Raw genomic sequence first — 20004 nt, 5'->3', positions numbered from 1 at the left:
ATCGTAGCATCCATCATCCGTCTCGGTTTTTTCTTTTGTTGTTGTTGTTTTTCCCGCGTTATAACTCATGTCACCTGACCTCACACACCCCTCGCGACAGGCTACTACAGGTGGCAGTTATCGCGAGACTAGTGACAGAGCTCAGATTGGGAATGTTTTTATTATTATTATTTTATTAATAACGCAGGTTAAAATAAAAAAAATTAAATACGGGAGATTTACGGGAAAATACTAATACGGGAGGACGGCGGGAAAGAAGGGTAAAATACGTGACTTTCCCGGCCAAAACGGGATACTTGACAGGTCTGTCACTCATACAGGGGAAAGGGCTTATTAGATTTGATGGAGGATACCATCAGGAAAACCAGAGAATGAATCTATGAAAAGAGCCAGTTAACCACCTGAGTAAAACCATCAGCAATATTTATAATGGGGACTATTGCTTATACTAAACCTCTGTTCCGTTCCGTTAAATGATTGAATTTTGTTGCCCTGGAACAAGCGTCTGGAGACAATGTCTTGATGGTTTGGAGGTTCGGTGGTGTAGGAGTCGTGATCACACTCTTCTGGTTTTGAAGAGGGATGAATTCCAAAGGGGACCTGACTCGATGGTGATTGGAAGTTTATTCCCAGTGGAAAGTGAATAGGACTAAGAGAGACATCAGCTCAGATCCTAAGATTTTTGGTGAATGGAGAAATGGAAGGTGTGAGGCCTGCACAGACTTAGGTCCAAGAGAGGTCTAGCTCACATACTCTTGACAGAAGAAAGAGGAGCAGATCGAAGAGAGGTCAAGAGAGAGGGGTCAGAACTGGTATGAGCCTTTTTAAAGTCTGAGACAGTTCATGCCTCTTAGGAAGAGCTTGTCCAATGAGAAAGGCTGAAATTCCCGGAAATACTGGGGAATTTAACAACCCATTCAACATATTATATACACTCTCGTTTACATCATCAGAAGATGAATTCATAGATACTAAACATGGTAAGATTACATATAGGTAAAATTACATGAATCCGTAGTTCTATCACAAGTATGCATAAAACAGGATACAAGACAAAAAGACAATATACAAGTACAGTAACAACATACAGAATGACCTGAAGTATATGTGTGTTCATTCAAAGAAAGGTTTTTCTATGAATTAATTAGAGAAGAGTCAATGTTTATAGCAGTATGTTTCAGAGAGAACTTAGGATGAAGATCCTCTCCACATACTTTCAGATAGTAAAATCTTTCTGAGGGGTTGTAGTTGCCATGTTAACCAGTGGTCTGGTCATTCGCAGACATCCTGGCACCTAGTGTGTTTATTGGCTGAGGGGTCTGTGTTCATTTGTTGATCTAATGAATAATTGATTTGTTAAATCAAATTTAAAATGGTGTGTCTGATTGGTCCAGATGCTACAAATAAGTGTATCTTAAAACTTTATTTGAAGTCCACATTTATTTATTATAGGGTGAAAGTGACATACAGCCAAGTATGGTAGCCCATACTCAGAATTAGTGCTCTACATTTAACCCAAAGTACACACACCCGGAGCAGTGAACACACACTCTCGGCATCATTTATGCTGCGGCACTCAGGGAGCAGTTGGGGGTTCAGTGTCTTGCTCAAGGACACCTCAGATGTGATATTGCCAGCCCGAGACTCAAACCCACAACCCTAGGGTTAGGAGTCAATCTCTCTAACCACTTGGCCACAACTTCCCCACATAATATAGTGTGTATGTAGATGTGGTCAAGGAGGATTCAAATGTGCTTGTGATGTTGTAAGATTGGATTACATCATCTGAAGTTGTCATAAATTGACTTTTGGTTGAATTGATGATACTGTGTTCAAGTTGTATGTTTTATAAGTACACATGATTAATAAGAAACAGTCCCATGAGCTTGATGTTCCCAGCACCTTACTACATCCTAATACATTTTTGTAGTTTGTTGATGGTATTTTATTGTACATTCACCCATTTGTTTAAACTGCATTAGTCAGTCAGGCTTTCTGAGCTGTTGTTAAGGACTGTCTGGACTCTGCAACTGATTCTACAGTTTCTGGATTATCACTGGACTTTACAACTAATTCTACAGCTGATTCTACAGGCTTTGGCCAATCCAGGATGGTAATCGGACTCTTATCACCAACACCAGGGTTGAAAAGAGGAACAACTGATCCAGAGAATCTGCTGCTGATGGTCAGGAGATGTTTTCTCTCTGTGACGTTGTAAAATGACAGCTGACCGTGATCATAATCTAACAGCACTCCCAGTCGTTCAGGTCTCGGTGTCAGGGAGAATCTGATCAATGGAGCAGTGTTGGTGAAAAAGCCATAAGGACCGTCTGAACACAAGAACCAGAAACCAGCTGATGGAGTTAAAGCAGATCTGTCTTTTGAACGAAAGTTTCCATGTTTCAACACACCAATTATCCAGAAGTTTTTGGTAGGTCTATTTATTTGTGCCAGCTCTACTTCCCAATAGTGACGACCAGAGGTGAATCTTTGGGCTCCAAAAGCACATAATTCATATGGAAATCCCTCTCCAGTGGGTTTATATTCTGGACGATACATCACCATTTTACAGTCTCTAGAAACAATCAGACCTGGATGTGAATGCTCACGGTCAATAGTGATCTCATCTGTGAGGAAAAAATAAATGAGCAGCAATTATTCATCCTCTTAAAATCTATGTAGATGTACATGTATATACTGTATAATCTATAGACATAAAAAATTTATATTTCCACACCTGCATGTTTCCTCAGTTCCTCTATATTGATGTCTTCCACAACTAAAATGTAAAACAATTTGAGGTTTTAGAGAAAGAAAAACTACAAGCTGTAATTGAGGACATCTACAAATGACATCAATATATTACATAGACATTTATGCATTGTTAATTACCCATATTTAGTAATAGTCACATTAGTTCTGGTATACAACACAGTGCAACAATACAGTGGAGCCCAAAAGTATAGGACCTTGAATGTCTGGTATTTAAAATTATACACTTGGAAATCTTAAAGAGCCAGTAAGATGAAAATTCTAAGCTTCCTATCACTGTTTATAAGTCCTGTACAATAGGTTTAAATCTATCCAAGGTTAAAAACATTTTCATTTTGTCAAAATATCATTTTAAAATTACCTCAATTCTCAGAGATCCCCAAAAGGTTCACGCAAAGCTGTTCAAAAGATTCAGTTTCCTTAAATCCCACCTTTCGGTTGCATACTGTGTTCTGATTGGTCAACTGACATAGTCAGGTTTGATTGGTTGTTCTGCACACACCTCCACGGTAAACTATGCGTTAGCATCTGTTTGGGGTGAATTATGTCTTATTCCTCTCATCGCGAAGCAAACAGTAAAATAAAAAACTTGAACAGTGTCGCTGCTTTTTCTTCTGTGTGGGTGTATTCAAGCCGCGCGCTTCAGTTTAAATCTACAGAATATCTGTTTTCGGCAGCACTTGTTACACTTCATTTTAATGATGTGTTTGTAAATGAAGATCAGCATAGACAAAGGATCTGGGGGAGTACTGTCACCATATGGACCTTGTGTCTGTTCTGTTTCGTGACCTAGTTTTCCTTAGTTCCCTTGATTAGTTCATTCTGTTCACCTATGCCATGTTAATTTAGTCATGAGTCCCTCTCTTGCTTTTGTATAAGTACTCCCTGTTTCTGTTTAGTCCTTGCTGGTTATTGTATTGTCTTTGTGCATTCTTCTTTTGTTTCCCTGTTTTTTGTATGGATCTTCTTCTTTTAATGAAATGCTATATTGGAGTATCTTTGTCTTTGTGCACCTTTCTTCCTCAAGAGCATGGCAACTTCAACAGTTACAATTCCTGTAAGTATAGCAAAGAACTAAATATATTCAAATACCTTCCTTTCTCAGAATCTGCAGAGATCCCTCCTCACAGTCTAAAACGAGAAAATTTCAAAGTAAAAGTTAATTATTAATGTGCTTCATAAATACTCCAGACTCTGTAAACTCTGTAAACCACAATAAATGTAACCCTTTCAGACAGAATTTGATTTAGATGTTAACCTTTATCTGGGTTGAAATTTCATAGTCTCAGGGTTTCATCAATAACCCCTGCACTCCAGCTCATTTGTGTTAAAGTACTGTCAGGTCAATCTGCCAATAACTTGTTTCAGTTTTGGGTTTGTCTGATACAAGCATCACACTGCTCGTAATGTTCATCTATTTTGTGCATTAACTGGCATAAAAATATAAATTTCTTTAGTTGTGTCAGACTTTCAAAACAGTCAGATCAGATAATGGCAAATGTTATTGATTATCAGTTGTATTTTCTAATCTTCTATAAATAAGAAACAAAAAGCAGTGGTTTGCTGTTCCTCTTGTATGCAGCATTTTAAATGGCTTAAATGCAAAACCATCCCATTTTACCTTAGAATACCAAAGCTGTTTATTATGTTATCATGTTATTATTCAGTAGATCGTCGCTCTGTATTATTGGAGTATTTTGACTTTAAACTATCAAGCAAAATTATACTTTTTTTTTTTTCCAAGAAGCAAAGTGAAGGAGATGTACAGGATGGTATGAACAAGCTTTACAAATACTGTATATGAATATATAACTGAGATGATGTCATACCTGGTTCTTTCTTTGGTTCTTCTGAATTTGTTGATAAAAACAAAAACAAATAATTTAAGGTTTTAGACAAAGAACACTACAGCTGTAATTGTGAGCCTCTACATTTCTTAGCATGTATTAGAAGGACATTTCTTATATAAAGTGTTTATATTCACATTTGTGAAAGAAAGATTTCTGCTAAAACATGCATATGAGTTTATTTGACATGTGTTGGGTCACTTCAGCACTTGCCGTTATAAAAGTACTGCAAAGATAAACTTCTTTAAATACCTTCTTTGGTCAGTCTCTCCATAGTTTCCTCCTCACAAACTGAAATAAGAGATTTTCGTTTTGAGGGTTTAATTACCCATTTATTTACACAAATACTCCACTTAATCAACCGCAATAAATTCAGATGTTAAGCTAAATTAATTTACATTTGCATATAGTAATTTAGCAGAAGCTTTTATCCAAAGCAACTTACAAATAAGAACAATAGAAGTATATTCATATGTTTCATTAATTGTTGGATGTTAAAGTGATGAACGTAGTTTACTTACTTTCTTTGACTGGTTTCTTCCCTGAAAAAAAAAAATCAACACTTAAGCATAAAATACCTGCATAAAAATATCTGAAGATATAATCATGCCAGTTTTTTCAACGAGATTGTACCTGTTAGTTTGTGTCTGTATTTGAAAAGAATGAACCCAACCAAACCCAGAAGAGCACAGATGAGAAAAGTGAGGAAGAGAGCCTTCCATGGACCTAAAAAAAAATAGAAACCAGACGTATCTAAACACCTTCAAAAATATAAATCAATTACAGTAAGTAGAAACATATTTTTGAAACGTTTGCATAATTAAAATGCTATTCTGGAAAAGGACTGAGAACACAATGTATGGGATATGGATTGATTTTATTGATTGGATGGTAATGTAAGAGAAACTGATGACTTTTAAAAAAAATGTTCATTGGTGGAGCAGAATAAAAAAGTCACATGCAGAATGTATGCTGATTTATTTGAAATAAATTATATTTATAAATACATTTTATTTGCTTAAAATGTAACTTAATGAGAAAAAACCTTCAGTTAAGGTCACAGGGGAAAAACACCTAATGGAAACGATCACAAGCCTAGCATTTAAGCTAATCTGATCACTTTGTTTGTGGTATCTACAAATATCCATGTTCTCTAACCTGAACACACAATGCCCTGTATGTCCAGTCTTCCTTCTTTTAATTCTCCAGGTCTGAGAGAGACTGAACATGAGACCAGTTGAGCGTCTGAGAGAGAGACGGCCGTCCAGCTGTGGACAGAGATCATCTCATCTGCTCCACGAGTGTGAGACGTTCCTCCAGGACGGAGATCCCTTCCTTCATCTGACGTCCAGGAGACACTGGGCTCTGGATACCAGCCACTGGACCTGCAGCTGATGTTCACACGACCATCATCTAGAGACTCTGGAGACAGGACAGGAGTGGATCCTAAAGCTGATGAGAGGAGAGACAGATGCTCAGATCTTCCCCAGACACAAAAACTAGCTTACATACAGTAAGTATATTCCTGTAGCTCAAGTGGTAAAGAAATGCATTAGCAAGCACAAAGTTGGGGGGTTCAAATCCACATGTTAGGGGAACACATGTTAGGAGAAAATTATTAGCCTGAATGCAATGTAAGTTGCTTTGGATAAAAGCATCTTGTAAAATGCAAGTATATTGTCTTACACAGTAATTGTGTTCTGAGCTTTAAATGTCTGTCCAGGGTCTTGAAACAGGGTTGCATTGGGATTGAGACAAAAGTTTAAAAGTAGCCCAGTTCTGTGGAAAACAAATTGTGGCTCTTGTTAGTAGACTGTTAGGTTAGGGTTAGTAAAATAAGTAGACATGCACTTGCAAAATGTTACTTAAATAGTCAGCAGAATGTTCATCAAAATAAAGTGTTCACAGATAAGCAGACAGACTGCTAGTTGACATATAGTTATTTAAAGTTTGTTGGAGCCATTTAATTGTAATTTGTGTTTGTGACACTAGAGCACATATGAGAATTTTTGAGTACATTTAAGCCAACCGCTGATGAGTTACAGGTGTGCAATGGAAGGTCAAACAATCTCTGACCGTGCTGTGCGTACTGTGTTGAAGGTGCAGGAAATTATGATTGTACCTTGACAGTTTGTTTGAATGATATATATTTTTTTTATTAATTAAGAAACAAACTTACGTTTAAGTTATATTTTCCTTTATTTTATTTTATTTTGTTATTTGCAATGCCAAGTGGAAAATAATTGGCATATCTGACTTTATTATGGACAATGAATTGATTTATTCAAGGTAAACCACACGTCAGGAACAGACTACTAAATTCTATCTGTGTCTAAAATAGAAAAAGTTTTTTTTTTATTATTATTATAATTATTATTATTTACAGACATTGCAGCAATCATTATGTATGGGACTTTTGTACTGTCACGATATCAGATTTTTCGCTACATGATTAATGTGGCCACAATATTAAATTAATATTGAATTTAATTTTTATAAAAATTACTTTTCAGATCAGATTCATCATTTATTTTCCTTGAGGTTTTTTTTTTGTTTTTTTTTTGTTCATGGAATCAAATGGCAAACCATTAAACTAGGACCAGTGGTTTTTACCTGATCTCAAATCAGTTTTGTAATTTGTAGAGATGCCTTTAGTCTCATAATTGGCCATCCATAAAACAAACTAAACTGCAAATTAATACAAGAACACATTTTACAGACACTTCATATTTAATGTTATTTGATGAATTGTTAATTGCATTTATATATATTATACTTTCAATAAAACATTTGCATTTTGTTTTAAAGGCTGTTTTTAAGCATGTTTTGGCCTGAGGTTTTATTGCTGTAGCAGAAATGAGTCGAATCAGACAAATCAAAGAGTCTATCAGAGCTGTGTGCATTGAAACGAGAGCCGAATTCCTCAGGAAGTCATAAATCAGTTCTAGAGCCACAAGAACCAAGCAAGATAACCAACCAACCAACTTGTTCACACAACAGCTTTCAACATTAACACCAATAGAACAATTATTGACAATTTTAATTCGAAGAAGAGATTGTCAAATTTATTGTTCGTGATTGGAATGCAACGCTGGACATCACATGTAAACCCAGGAGATCAAGTTAAATACTTGCATTGACTTCCCCCCCCCCCCAGCCAGTGAAACCAGACTGAAATTCCTAAGGGGGAAGGGCTTTAAACCTTTGTCTTCACAGAAAAGTCCCTTTGCCAGAGAATGGCAAAGAAACTGCTTTTTATACATTATATATGGACCAGAATGAACTCAAAAAGACTTATGAATGAATCATTCCATTGCTTAACTCCATATTCATTTATGTGTAACCCACACATTTGACTATCATGTATAATCACTTATTGTGTATGTCTTTTGATAACTATAGGATACATAGTCATGTCTAGTATTTACATAATCGAATTTTCTTGCTTGATATTGTCCTGACAATCATTTATTTGTAAAATATATCATAATCATGTTATAGGAATCATGTCCAAAATTAGACCCTGTGAGGCAAGAACCACATGCTTGGTAAGATAAACAATGATTTATGATGCCCCAGACCCCAGGACCATATCTGATTGGTCAAGGCAACATTTGAGGGGTGGCCAACAAGGACGTTTAAAAACTTTGGACACGATTAAATCTTGCTTTTAGTCTGCTTTTAGTTCTAGCATTGCTTGTGCTATCAGTCATGCCTTGCTTTTAGTCTGCTTTTTAGTCCCTAGCTGCTGCTATTAGCCATGTCGGCTTTTAGTCTGCTTTTTAGTCTGCTTGTAGTCTAGCATTGCTTGTGCTATCAGTCATGCAGGCTTTTAGTCTGCTTTTAGTTCCAGCCTTGCTCGTCCTATCAGTCATGCCTGCTCTTAGCTTGTAGCTTTGCTACCTAGCTTTAGCTTGTAGCATCTAGCCATGCGGTTAGTCATCATGGTTCTTTGAGCGCGGTTCCAGCGTGCCTGCCTGCTGCTACTATGCCACGATGAGAAGGAACACAACCTAGTCTCGTCAAACTTTATTTCTTTTCTTTTCCGTTTGAGAGTTTCGTGTTCTGAGTTAAGTTTTGTAACGTCGACCTCGTCTGCGCGTTTGAACTCCGACCAGCCACACAACTCCAGCTTCAGCCAACGCCCAAGCACGGGCTCCCCAAGACGTCACTTCAGCCAACTGAACTTCCAGCCAATCAGCGACACCGGGATACCCCTTTCAACGGGAGTCTCTTTCACAGCAAACGAAGGCAACGTATTCCCAGATATTTGTTGTGCTGGTGTATCTAATATAATTGTAACCCCATTGAGGAACTCAATGCGAGCGCTAATTACGTGATTGATGGTTGTTCATGTCTATGCAATTTAACGTATTGCTGTAAACTTGGGATTCCATATTTCCATTCTCTTAAACTCATCTTTCCCTAACTTTCGATATTCCTGCAACTTGTGTGAATGTGTGTGTGCGTGCGTTTATGTGTTAGATTAGTTTATATGTCTTAGATTTATCTAATAAAGCCTTATTCATATTGAAAAGAGAAGTATCTTGTGTTTTGTGCTTACAAGTTAATGTCTTAAACTGCCGATCTTGTTACTGTGCTAATTGATAGTGTTTTCACTATAGTTTGGATATTAGTATCCAGCGCAGATTTGATGTTAAACGGCTCGTTCACTGAATCGCAGGCGCGTCTCCGTGAGCAGCCGTGAAACAGTGATTCTGTTCAAATTCCCTTTAAAATCTTAAATGATTCCCTTTGAGCTAAATTGACCTGTTTCCCTTAAATTGCGTCTAAACAGTTTTGACGAGCAGGCATCCCCATCGAGTGTCATTACGAGTGTCCTCAATCATAATCCTCATTATGCAGGAGAGAATTTTAATGTTTGACTGACTATGGCTTTACTCCAGTATAGATGCTTCCTCACCTGTGATTTTGAGAACCACCTCTTCACTCCCATATGAATGTTCTCCGCTCACATAACAGTGAAATGGACCTTTATCCTGAAAAGTGAGTTTCTCCAGCCGTAGAGAGACATCTCCATCCTTCAGTCCACCAGACTGATCTGACCGCAGAGTCAAAGAGCTTCGGTTCCTGTATGATTCCTCCTGGACGTCCTGGATCTTCCCATGATTATAGAGGAGAACAGGGTTGCTGAACTGATCCTGACGGTACCAGCGGATCTCCAGAGCTCCAGCGTTCTCAGGAGGAGAGATCCAGCAGGGAAGAGTCACTGTGGATCCCACATGAGCCACTATAGGATCAGGAGGAACCACCACAGTCAACGACACTGAGAGAGAGAGAGAGAGAATTAATTAATCATTTACAACAAATATTTAAGGTGCAGTCACATTTACAAATGTGCAAAACTGGCTAGTTCTATTATTATAATTTTTTTTATCTGCTTATATTTTGACTTAGTGGTTATAGACATGCAATGAGTAGTACAGATAGTGTAGAGTTTAGTATTGCCTTCAGCAACTCAAATTGTAACGAAAAGCTATGGAAACGCCTTCAGTGTGACCATGCTCTGAAACCCGTGTTATCAGTTCACCTGAGAATTCAAATTGTTCCATCTTCTACTCACCCTCGAATCATCCTAGGTGTATGTGACGTTCTTCTTCTGCTGGGCAAAAGCAATCCCAACCTACTGTCTTCAAGCTTCTGATCAGGGAGCATCACTTTTTATACTCCCCTGAATTAAGAGTTAGAGTTGCATTCCCAGGCAGAAGGCTTATAGCGGAAGGCATTTGTGAAGACCACCATTCTCACTGGATAGTCTTCGTCTAGTTCAGCCATCCCCTGCCAGTTCGCCGCTTCAGGGCACCAATCTATCCACTTTGACTATACCAGAGTTCAGTATCAAGAGGTGGTCCCTCATCTCAACAGGGAGTATGAGTTCTACAGCCAGTACTTCACTGTTCCAAATAAGAATGGAAGGTTGCATTGCGAGAGGCCTCCTCTCGCTTTAGAGAGTTTTGTTAAGCTGAGACCTCTACTCCAAGAGTGGCCGTTTTTCTGAGTGTTGTCAGGTCCCCTCTCAATACAGAGAGTTTCTGAGGCCTCCGCTTGCCAGAGCTCCGCTACGCAGGTTAGCGTGGGGTGTAGAGGCCTTCTTTCACTTTAGAGAGTCATTATGCTGAGGCCTCCATTCCTAGAGCTTGGCCTATCTCCATCCTTCCACATCACAGCAGGTTCCATAGGTTGGCATAAGGGGGCAAAAGGGGTTCTTCTCTTAGGTCTTACACTCTCATCCTTCACTTTTATCTAGTGTGTGGATGCTGCACTGGCTCCTCTGTGACTCCAGGGCATCTTCATACTCAACCACATTGATGATTGATTGGTTGATATTAGCTCAATCTGAACAGATGGCAGTTTAGCACTGAGAAGGCGTTCTCACATGAAAGAGCTGAGGTTAAGACATAAAGCCAAGAAAATTGTGCTTTCTCCTAGGGCTGTGCAAAAAATCGAGTGCGATTTTCATGCACATCTCATCAGTAAAGGCGCTCCTTTAATTAGAAGTATTATCTCCAGCACGAGTGTTCAGATCAGGGTTGCCAGGTTTTCACAACAAACCCTGCCCTGTTGCTTCTCAAAACTAGTCCAAAACTAATCGCGATTCCAGGAGGTTCCCAGATAAATAAAAAAAAATGCTTCCTGGGGTTAAAATATACGGTTTGTTTTTTGGCATGGTTGTCTTGGTAAAATTCGCATTTTAGGGGATAAATATATTACGTTATTGGTATTGGGGTTGATTCAAACCGCGAACATGAAAAACAACCGCAGACTTGGCAACACTGGTTCAGGTGGAGCGGCAGTTACTACACAGAGCTGTAGTCTACCGACAACTGACACAAAATCGCTTTCAAAATCAACAAAGAATCGTCACCGATTTTAAAATCGATTTTGTGTAGATTGTCAGTGAATTACGGCTCGTAGTAGTAAATGCCAAACAATGTTGCCAAGTCTGTGGTTGTTTTTCATTTTTGGGTCGAAGCGACCCCAATACAAATAACGTGATATTTAGCCCCTAAAATGCGAACTTTACCAAGGCAACCATGCCATAAAACTTACATTTTAATCCTGGAAAGCAATTTTTTTATCAGGGAACCTCCTGGAAACGTGATTGGGCTAGTTTTGGACTAGTTGTGAGAAGCAAGCAACTGGGCAGGATTCGTTGTGAAAACGTGGCAACCCTGATCTGAACGCACGTACTTCTAATAACAGGAGCGTCTTTACTGATGAGATGTGCATGAAAATCGCATTCGATTTTTTGCACAGCCCTACTTTCTCCATTACAGAGGACCACTTATCTGGGCGTGTTGTGGCATTCTATCATGATGCAGGCATGTCTTTCTCCTGCTCAGATCGAGTCAATCCTCACTGCAGTCACGAAAGTAAGAGCAGTTTCCCAAGGGGAAACCCACTTTTCATGCTCAGTGTCACGCTGCCCTGCCTTCATGCCATAGACATGGAGGAAACCTTGGCTAATTGCCCAGTGCTGGGAGCTCCTTATCCCTGAATAACACTAGCGACAGACGCTTGAGTGGACAGTCAGCCCACAGTTTGTGGACCAGTTGCCATCTCATGTGGCACACCAACCGGCTGGAAATGCTGGCCGTGTTTCTATCATTGAAATACCTTCTCCAAGATCTAAGGCCGGTGACACACTGGATGCGTGGCGTATCCGTTTTTAATTCGGCTCCCATGTTAACAGGTTACAGCTTGCAGACTGCCTGTGTGAGATGCACGGAAAACGCATGCATGCTACAAATAGAACCGACGCCTATTTTTTACGCGACATGCAAGCGTGTTGGAAGCGTTTCCAGGAAAAACGAATAGGAAAATATGTTTATACTGTGTATTTGTGTACAAAATGACATTTTGATGTTTGAAAGTCTATAAGTTTACATAAATTCAGATATAAATGTAATTTAAAAAATAAATAAATAATTATCGATTTCCAAATATTGCACCTGTCAAACATAGTCTATTTTGCAGTCAATACTGTTGACGGTGTCCTTTATCAATAGGCTTTATATTTATGCTTTAACATGAAGGTGCAGGCGTGTAAAAAAAGTTGATATTGTTGTCATGAAGACAAGAGCCTGGTCGGTCGGCGGCCTCCCACTATGTCACCTACACCAGCAGCAGCGCGCCAGCGCCTCATCAGGCACGATTCTGGTGTGTAAAGACACAGAAAACACGAAGCAGCCGCCACGCAACTGACACGCAGCAGAAACGCCATGCTCACGCCATGCAGCCAGTGTGTCACCGGCCTAAGATATCATCATGTGTTGGTGCACACCGACAACACAGTGATGGTCTCCTATATGAATCACCAGGGAGGTCTGTGTTTGTGCCTACAAGCTGGAACGTCAGATCCTTCTGTGGTCCCAGGACAAACTCCTCTTGCTGAGTGAAGTTCACATCTCTGGGCATCTCAATATAGGAGTAGACATCCTGTCGAGGCAGGGGCCGAAGCCCTGGAAATGGATGCTTCACCTCGTGGTGGTGAAGTAGATACGGAGAGTTTTTGGCCAGGCTCAGATGACATTCCAATACAGGGTCCATCTGCTGCTAATATCTGGCTGGGCCAAGTATGGTTCTCGGACCTGATTTAAATTTTTGATGGCTCTCCATGGGAGATTTCCATCAGGAGGGATCTCCTCTCACAGGTGGAGGATAAGATCTCCAAATGCCAGTGGGAGCTGTGGAAGACATAGGTGTGGCCTCTGAGGGGGCACAACTCGTAGCTTCTAGTCTCTCAACCAAGTTTGTTGAGACCATCCTCCAATCCAGAGCTCCCTCTACATGGAAATGTATACCTTGAAGTAGAAGCTTTCCACTTCTCGGTGCGTAGACCGCCAGCTCAACCCAGTTAACCTGTTAACCAGACCCCCCTCACTATGTGACTCACAGCAGAAAGTGCCCTACCTAACTTAAAATTGTAACAGTTTCTTACTTCAGTATGTTATACACATCAAAAGAGAAAAATATATTGTTTACACACTGATTGTTTTTTTATTTGATATATAAATACATAAATTAAGTCCTGTACCAATCTAGAAAAGGTTGAATGGGTTGAAAGTCAAATGTCTCATGAGTTTATATTTCAAATCTGAAGAAGATTCCATGAAAAATGTGATTCCTGCAATCATTTTTCTGATGCTATGTCAAGTCCCCCCCCCCACCACAAAATATAAAAAATATTTACCAACTGTATTGAAGGATTCTACAAACTATTTTAGTCATTAAACATACCACTTTTTCAATTATAAAACAATAGACAGAAATATCATATAAGTGATTTATTTGAGCACTAGAAAAATACAATAGGAATAATTTGAGTAAGAAAAATAAAAAAGATTTAACTTTGTATGCCAATTACAGAACATCCTGAGATTGCTAGAAATGCAGTATTAACAATGAATTCTGGTCATATAGTCAACTATCATGTGCTGATGTGCAGATGGCAAGTTATAGAGATGGTAATCATATAAATACACCATAAAGTAATTCATCACACTCTATTCATTTGGTTGGCATTCACATTGATAGCTGTGATTAATTAAATTCACATTACTGATTACACAGTAATGGCATGCTAATTTGCGCTAAAATCATGCAGATATAGGCACATTCAACATAAAACTGTTTTTTTTTCTAAAAAAAAAAAACAAACAAAAAAAAAACACACAAATATAAAAAAAATATGAAATCTTCTGCCTATCTTTCACTTTTTTTAATGGTTGGTCTCTTTCTGTTTGTGACACTATACGCTACAAAACCATGTCGTTTTTTTACTACCAAGGCACAGTTTCCTACATGCATTGTGTGCCACTTTGGCTCCTTTCTTTTACTTTAGCTGTGCTCTACCACACTATGGAGGGATTTGTAAATCTGGTGGCATTGTTCCCATAGCATTTTGACCATCTCAAGTCCCTGAATGAGAAAATCTCCAGGTTACGCGTGAAACCCTACTTCCCTGAGAGAATGAGATGCCGCGTCTCAGCAGCACACTCCTGGCATGCCTGTGAGCGATTACTTCATTCCTAATGCTGTTTCCTCTGCACAAGCTTTTAAGCATCATTTAAGAGACATTCTTTACTCATATTACTGTTATTTGGCTGGCTATTTTTAAGGAAGAAATCTGCTTGCATTTTGACTTTATGCTCTGTTCCCCTCCCTGCTTACCGTGGTAATGAGATACATAGAAGACTGTCATCACTCAATGGCTGGATGTCTGAGTTGTGCCTGCAGAATATCGTCGGTTTCATAGACAATTGGACAAGTTTTTGGGGCAGACCTGACCTGCTTAAGAAAGAGATGGTCTTTATTCCTCCTGGGGTGGTGAGTCGTGACACTCTTCTCTCTTAGAATTTACAATTGACCAGGTCAGAAAGCAGAAAGACTGGCTAAACCGACCGTCTGCTAGACGCCTCAAGCCACAGAAATCAGTTCATTCTCAGCACATAGAGACTCTTTCACTTAGATATCACACTATAGAGACTGTGTCTGTTCCCCGAACTAGAAAATACAAAAAAACATCCAAACCAATTTAACTGATGTTCATCAAACAATAGTGAGGTCTTCAAGTATAACTCGTTTGAAGTAATGGTGCTTCATATAGCATTATCCAGAGAAACCAATGTTAATGATAAATCCCCTGTTATGTTTGTACTGGCTACTGTATACAGGCCACCAGGGCACCATACAGACTTTATTAAAGAGTTTGGTGATTTTACATCCGAGTTAGTTCTGGCTGCAGATAAAGTCTTAATAGTTGGTGATTTTAATATCCATGTTGATAATGAAAAAGATGCATTGGGATCAGCATTTATAGACATTCTGAACTCTATTGGTGTTAGACAACATGTTTCAGGACCTACTCATTGTCGAAATCATACTCTAGATTTAATACTGTCACATGGAATTGATGTTGATGGTGTTGAAATTATTCAGCCAAGTGATGATATCTCAGATCATTATTTAATTCTGTGCAAACTTCATATAGCCAAAATTGTAAATTCTACTTCTTGTTACAAGTATCGAAGAACCATCACTTCTACCACAAAAGACTGCTTTGTAACAAATCTTACTGATTTAGCTAACTTCTTTAGCACATCCAAAAATTAAGAAAATCTTGATGATGTAACAGAAACCTTGGATGCTCTTTTTTCTAGCATTTTAAATAAATCTGCTTATTTACACTTAAAGGAGATTGAGGACAACAGTCTGACACCATGGTATAATGAGCATACTCACACCCTGAAGAGAGCAGCCTGGAAAATGGAGCGCAGCTGGAGGAAAACAAAACTAGAGGTATTTCATATTGCTTGGCAGGAAAGTGCCCATCTACATGTGAATCATCTACAAACAACATAGATACACAGGGCAGTTTGACTGATGAAGCCACACTGCACTGTCTGCTAAAGATAGATACAGAAGTAAAGAATACAGATGGAGGTAGAAATTGTTATTTTGTCTACTGTCCTCTATGCCATGACTATGGGCTGTCTGCAGCCTGTCTCAATACACTCTTAGCACTGATCTCGAGAAATCTACTCATTGTTGCATTTATTTCATTAGGATAGCTTACTTCATGTTTCACTTGAGTTTTCTATTCGAACAATTTGAGCTTTCTGTTAGCTTGTTGTAAGAATGCTGGGATTCCAGGGAACTCTTGAACATTAAAAAAACGAAAGCCTTAACAGACGTGAATAACTTTCCCACAGTCAGTGATAATGCAACCATCACGTTATCTCTCTGTACCTGGATAAAATCTGCCGCTGCTGCCAAATGACTCACTGAATGAAGTTTGTCTTGCCCTAGCACCTTGTGTCTTCTCGCCCTGGACCTCCTCCTCAGATTGCCGCTACTTTTCCTCAGATGTTTAGCAAGGTTTGTCTTTCCACACACATCACACACAGCGACACTGCAGTCTTTACAGCTAAAATACAGCCAGACATTACTTCTTTTGTGGTCAGCCATAGTCACTCTGCAGTCTGCAGTCTTTGTTGCAGGAAATTAAAGGGCTGCAGTGGCCGGCTGCGTCACAGAGCCGCAGTGCACACAGAACTGACCAGCGGAAGGAGAAGTAGTTCCTTCCCATAACCAGATATAATTAGACTTTTCTGGTGACAGCAAGTTGCTTATGATAACATAAACACTCACTCCAAATGACTAAGTTTAAATATCAATCTTTTTATATGAAAATCGATACTAGAGCAGGAGACCATGGGATCATAAATATCGATACATTAGTATCGATCCACACATCACTAGTACTGAGACTGCTATAATTAGAGTTACAAATGACCTGCTCCTATAATCTGATCATGGTTCTATCAGTATTAGTTATTAACATTCTTTTGCATAGACTTGAACACTTTGTTAGACACTCAGGTAGCTGAGGTTAATTAAATAATTTGCAGCTTTACTTGCAAACTACATTTCCTGTTCATCAATAAGGTAAGAACCAGAGCCATTATAAACCTAAATATACTTGATTTAATTACATTTATTGAAAACTGTAGTAGTAGTAATAGATTATATTTGCAGTCGTAATGATGACAGTAGAGCACACAGAACAGTATATTTTCCATGCTCACAGGTGATTAGTGTTTACGCTGCATACGTACAGTGCCTAACTTTTTCAACCGGGCTAGGGCTGGCTAAAACGAACCACGCCCAAGAGCAGAGTGCTCACACTAGTCAAATGAACCGGGCTCCGGGGGTCAAACATGCTCGAGTGTGGTTCAGAACGCCTGGTGTGAGTACATCCATAGTGTAGAGCAGTGATTCCCAATCTTTTTCAACTCGCGGCCCACACAACCAAATACATGTTTGCGCGGCCCACTGCAAAAAAATGAACTGTCCCCGCTATTGTTGGGATAATAACTTAGTACTCAGAAGCTAGCAGCAAAAATATCTAAGATAAATTGGCGGTTTATTCTTTAACCAATCAGCGAGCTCGAATAGTGAAAGCATAGTAACATTTTAATATTTATTTTTTGTTATTTAATTATATATTTGAAATTATGTTATTATGTTATGACTTTTATTTTTATTTTCATTTTTACATATATTAACAATATTATTATTTATTTTAATAGTAATTGGCGGCCCACCTGCAATACCATCGTACAGGTTGAAAACCACTGGTGTAGAGTTTACTGTCACTTTACCCTAACATAAGTACAGTCTACATTTAATAGTAACCAAGATATCCAATAGAAATTAATAATGTGTATGAATTACTCAGAGGCAATTAAGATGAATGAAATCCAAGCATGTTCTTACCTGAAGTCTCTATTTGGAGATTCACCAGTAAAACCACAATTATCAGCAACATGCCTGTGGAAATACACAGACTCTGAGGGAGATTCCAGAATAGTGTAGATGGGGAAGTGATCTAACACTGTCATGTATATCATACACTCCCATCACATTTTTGAGCTTACGGTACAAATGTCATGTGACTGTGAGCAGCATTGTAGATTTTAAGGCCAAAAAAAAAAAGGATTTTAAAAAGGTATTTTTGATTAAAAATTTTATTTTATTTTCATTGTGTTGTAAACAATCATTTGACTTACATAAGCTTAGCTGTTTCTCTAGTTGAATTTGATACTTCACTTCACATGCTATAACAGTTTGCTATGCTGTAGCTGTATAGTTAAACCCCCAGTGAGTCCAGTTATCCAATCACATCCTCCGTTGTGGCAAAGCCATGTCAGGTTTTTGTTGTGCATCAAGGGATTTATGTAATAAATGAGGTAAGTTTTTATGTATGATGTATTTATGTACATCTTGGCATCTTCATCCAGTATTTTTTTTTTACGTGATATTCCAAAATTGACATAAAATGGGTGGAGAGCAACACAGAGAGTGAAAGAGCCCTAATTGTGTGATAGGAATACAGTAAAAAGTACATCCCTCTCTCTGTCTCTCTCAAACAACCATATAGCAATTATTTTTGTGATAAAAGTCATAAAAAATAAAATGTTTTTGTTTATTGTTTATTGTAAAATGGATCCCCATTAGCTGTCACTAAAGTGAACGAGCTAGTCTTCCTGGGGTCCACAACAAAAAGAAATCACATAATTTTAATATAAAAACAGTATAGCACTATAACATTATATACATCAATACACATCATTATAGATTAGTCTGAATAAATGATTACAGTATTACATTCATAAAATAAATATGTCCTTTCCTTACTCACAATTTGAAAGTGCATTCTCAGATGGTACCTAAAAGAGTCTTTGCCATACATTTTACGTATATTCATTTGCCATACATTTTACGTATATTCATTTGCCATACATTTTACGTATATTCAATGGGCAATTATTCCAATGATTGATGGCAGGATAAATAACAGTTCTCTTTAAAGCATTTGATTTTGGGCGTGGTAACATCATCAGGCCATCATCCACAGACCTAGTCACATCATACATCACATCACACCTAACAATTTGGTCATATAAAAAAACTGGTTGAGAAGAATAGACAATGTTTCTAAAAAACTTAATTTAATTAATTTTCTTACTTTAAATTGTTAATCTTTTCAAAGCTAATCATTATATTTTCTTCATTTTCTTTGCATAAATTGAAAGTGCGGATATTAATTAATCTGTCCCATGTTACAGCTCACCCCAGTAGAGGATAGTTTGTAACAACGGAGATAAAAAAAAAAAAAGTAGCAATACAATTGTTCTATTTTATTTTTTATTTTTTATTAATTGGCGGAAACGGGCTTCCATGAGTTTCATTTGTTTTATATCTGAAAGTTTCAGAGATCACGCACACACAACCACTGAGTTACTGATGCTCAATCAAAAAGTGTTAACAGAGATATAACTGATCAGACTGTTCAATGAGAAAAACAAACTCACCGGAGACAACGACTCCTCCGTTACAGTAAATCACAGAAGTCAAAAGTAAGAGGAGTGTGAATATAAACGGTAAGCTACAGATCACACAGATCAGTGAGAATCCAGGCGTGCTCCTTTCGTCTTACTTTCTTTTCTACACGGTCAGATGATGAATAGCTTTAAATGCGATATGATTAGGAGCAATGATATTTGCGATGTGTGTGTGTGTGTGTGTGTGTGTGTGTGTGTTGTGAGGCGCGTGATGCACATGATGATTTGTTCATTTCCCTGCAGATAAACAACATCACATGAGAGGAAAGACCGAAATATGCTGAGCGTTAGATTATGAGAAGAGAAGAACAGCTGTGGGAAACTTTACATTTGAGATATTCGGGGTTTTTTATAACAGTGTTATACTGGAGTTCATATTAACAAGCAAAAGACCAAAAGAGTGACAGGATTAAGGAAAATGCCTGATATAACTTGCATGTTTGTGTGTTTTAATT

The 20004-nt window shown here is 38.3% G+C and overlaps 1 protein-coding gene across 4 annotated transcripts; it reads right to left on the bottom strand.

Moving 5' to 3' along the window:
* Window positions 1–526: 526 nt before the first annotated feature.
* On the bottom strand, window positions 527–19765 carry LOC113093130 (butyrophilin subfamily 1 member A1-like). 4 transcript variants are annotated; one of them, XM_026258968.1, is made up of 11 exons: window positions 19520–19765; window positions 17922–17975; window positions 9544–9906; window positions 5778–6071; window positions 5253–5345; window positions 5141–5161; window positions 4872–4910; window positions 4602–4622; window positions 3865–3903; window positions 2738–2779; window positions 527–2627 (listed from the first exon to the last, which is right to left on the bottom strand). In XM_026258968.1, exons 2-11 carry the CDS (start codon window positions 17971–17973, stop codon window positions 1987–1989), a joined length of 1605 nt encoding a protein of 534 aa, XP_026114753.1. In that variant the 5' UTR covers window positions 17974–17975; window positions 19520–19765; the 3' UTR covers window positions 527–1986. The 4 variants fall into 4 exon arrangements, with proteins under 4 accessions (XP_026114753.1, XP_026114754.1, XP_026114756.1 ...); XM_026258969.1 differs by lacking the exon at window positions 19520–19765 and adding an exon at window positions 14814–14930; XM_026258971.1 differs by lacking the exon at window positions 19520–19765 and adding an exon at window positions 14814–14933 and having other exon boundaries at window positions 17922–17951.
* Window positions 19766–20004: the final 239 nt, after the last annotated feature.

This window comes from Carassius auratus, unplaced genomic scaffold, assembly GCF_003368295.1.
Source record: "Carassius auratus strain Wakin unplaced genomic scaffold, ASM336829v1 scaf_tig00214896, whole genome shotgun sequence".
Taxonomy (NCBI): domain Eukaryota; kingdom Metazoa; phylum Chordata; class Actinopteri; order Cypriniformes; family Cyprinidae; genus Carassius; species Carassius auratus.
This window is presented reverse-complemented; position numbering and strand designations above follow the sequence as displayed.

Excerpts from the sequence above, each read along its gene's own strand:
- LOC113093130 (XM_026258968.1), bottom strand. The coding sequence starts at position 17,973 with ATGTTGCTGATAATTGTGGTTTTACTGGTGAATCTCCAAATAGAGACT. Across the intron at positions 6,072-9,543 it reads GGTGGTTCTCAAAATCACAG|CTTTAGGATCCACTCCTGTC; the intron begins GTGAGGAAGCAT and ends TCCTCTCATCAG. Across the intron at positions 3,904-4,601 it reads AGAACCAAAGAAAGAACCAG|ACTGTGAGGAGGGATCTCTG; the intron begins GTATGACATCAT and ends TTCTCGTTTTAG.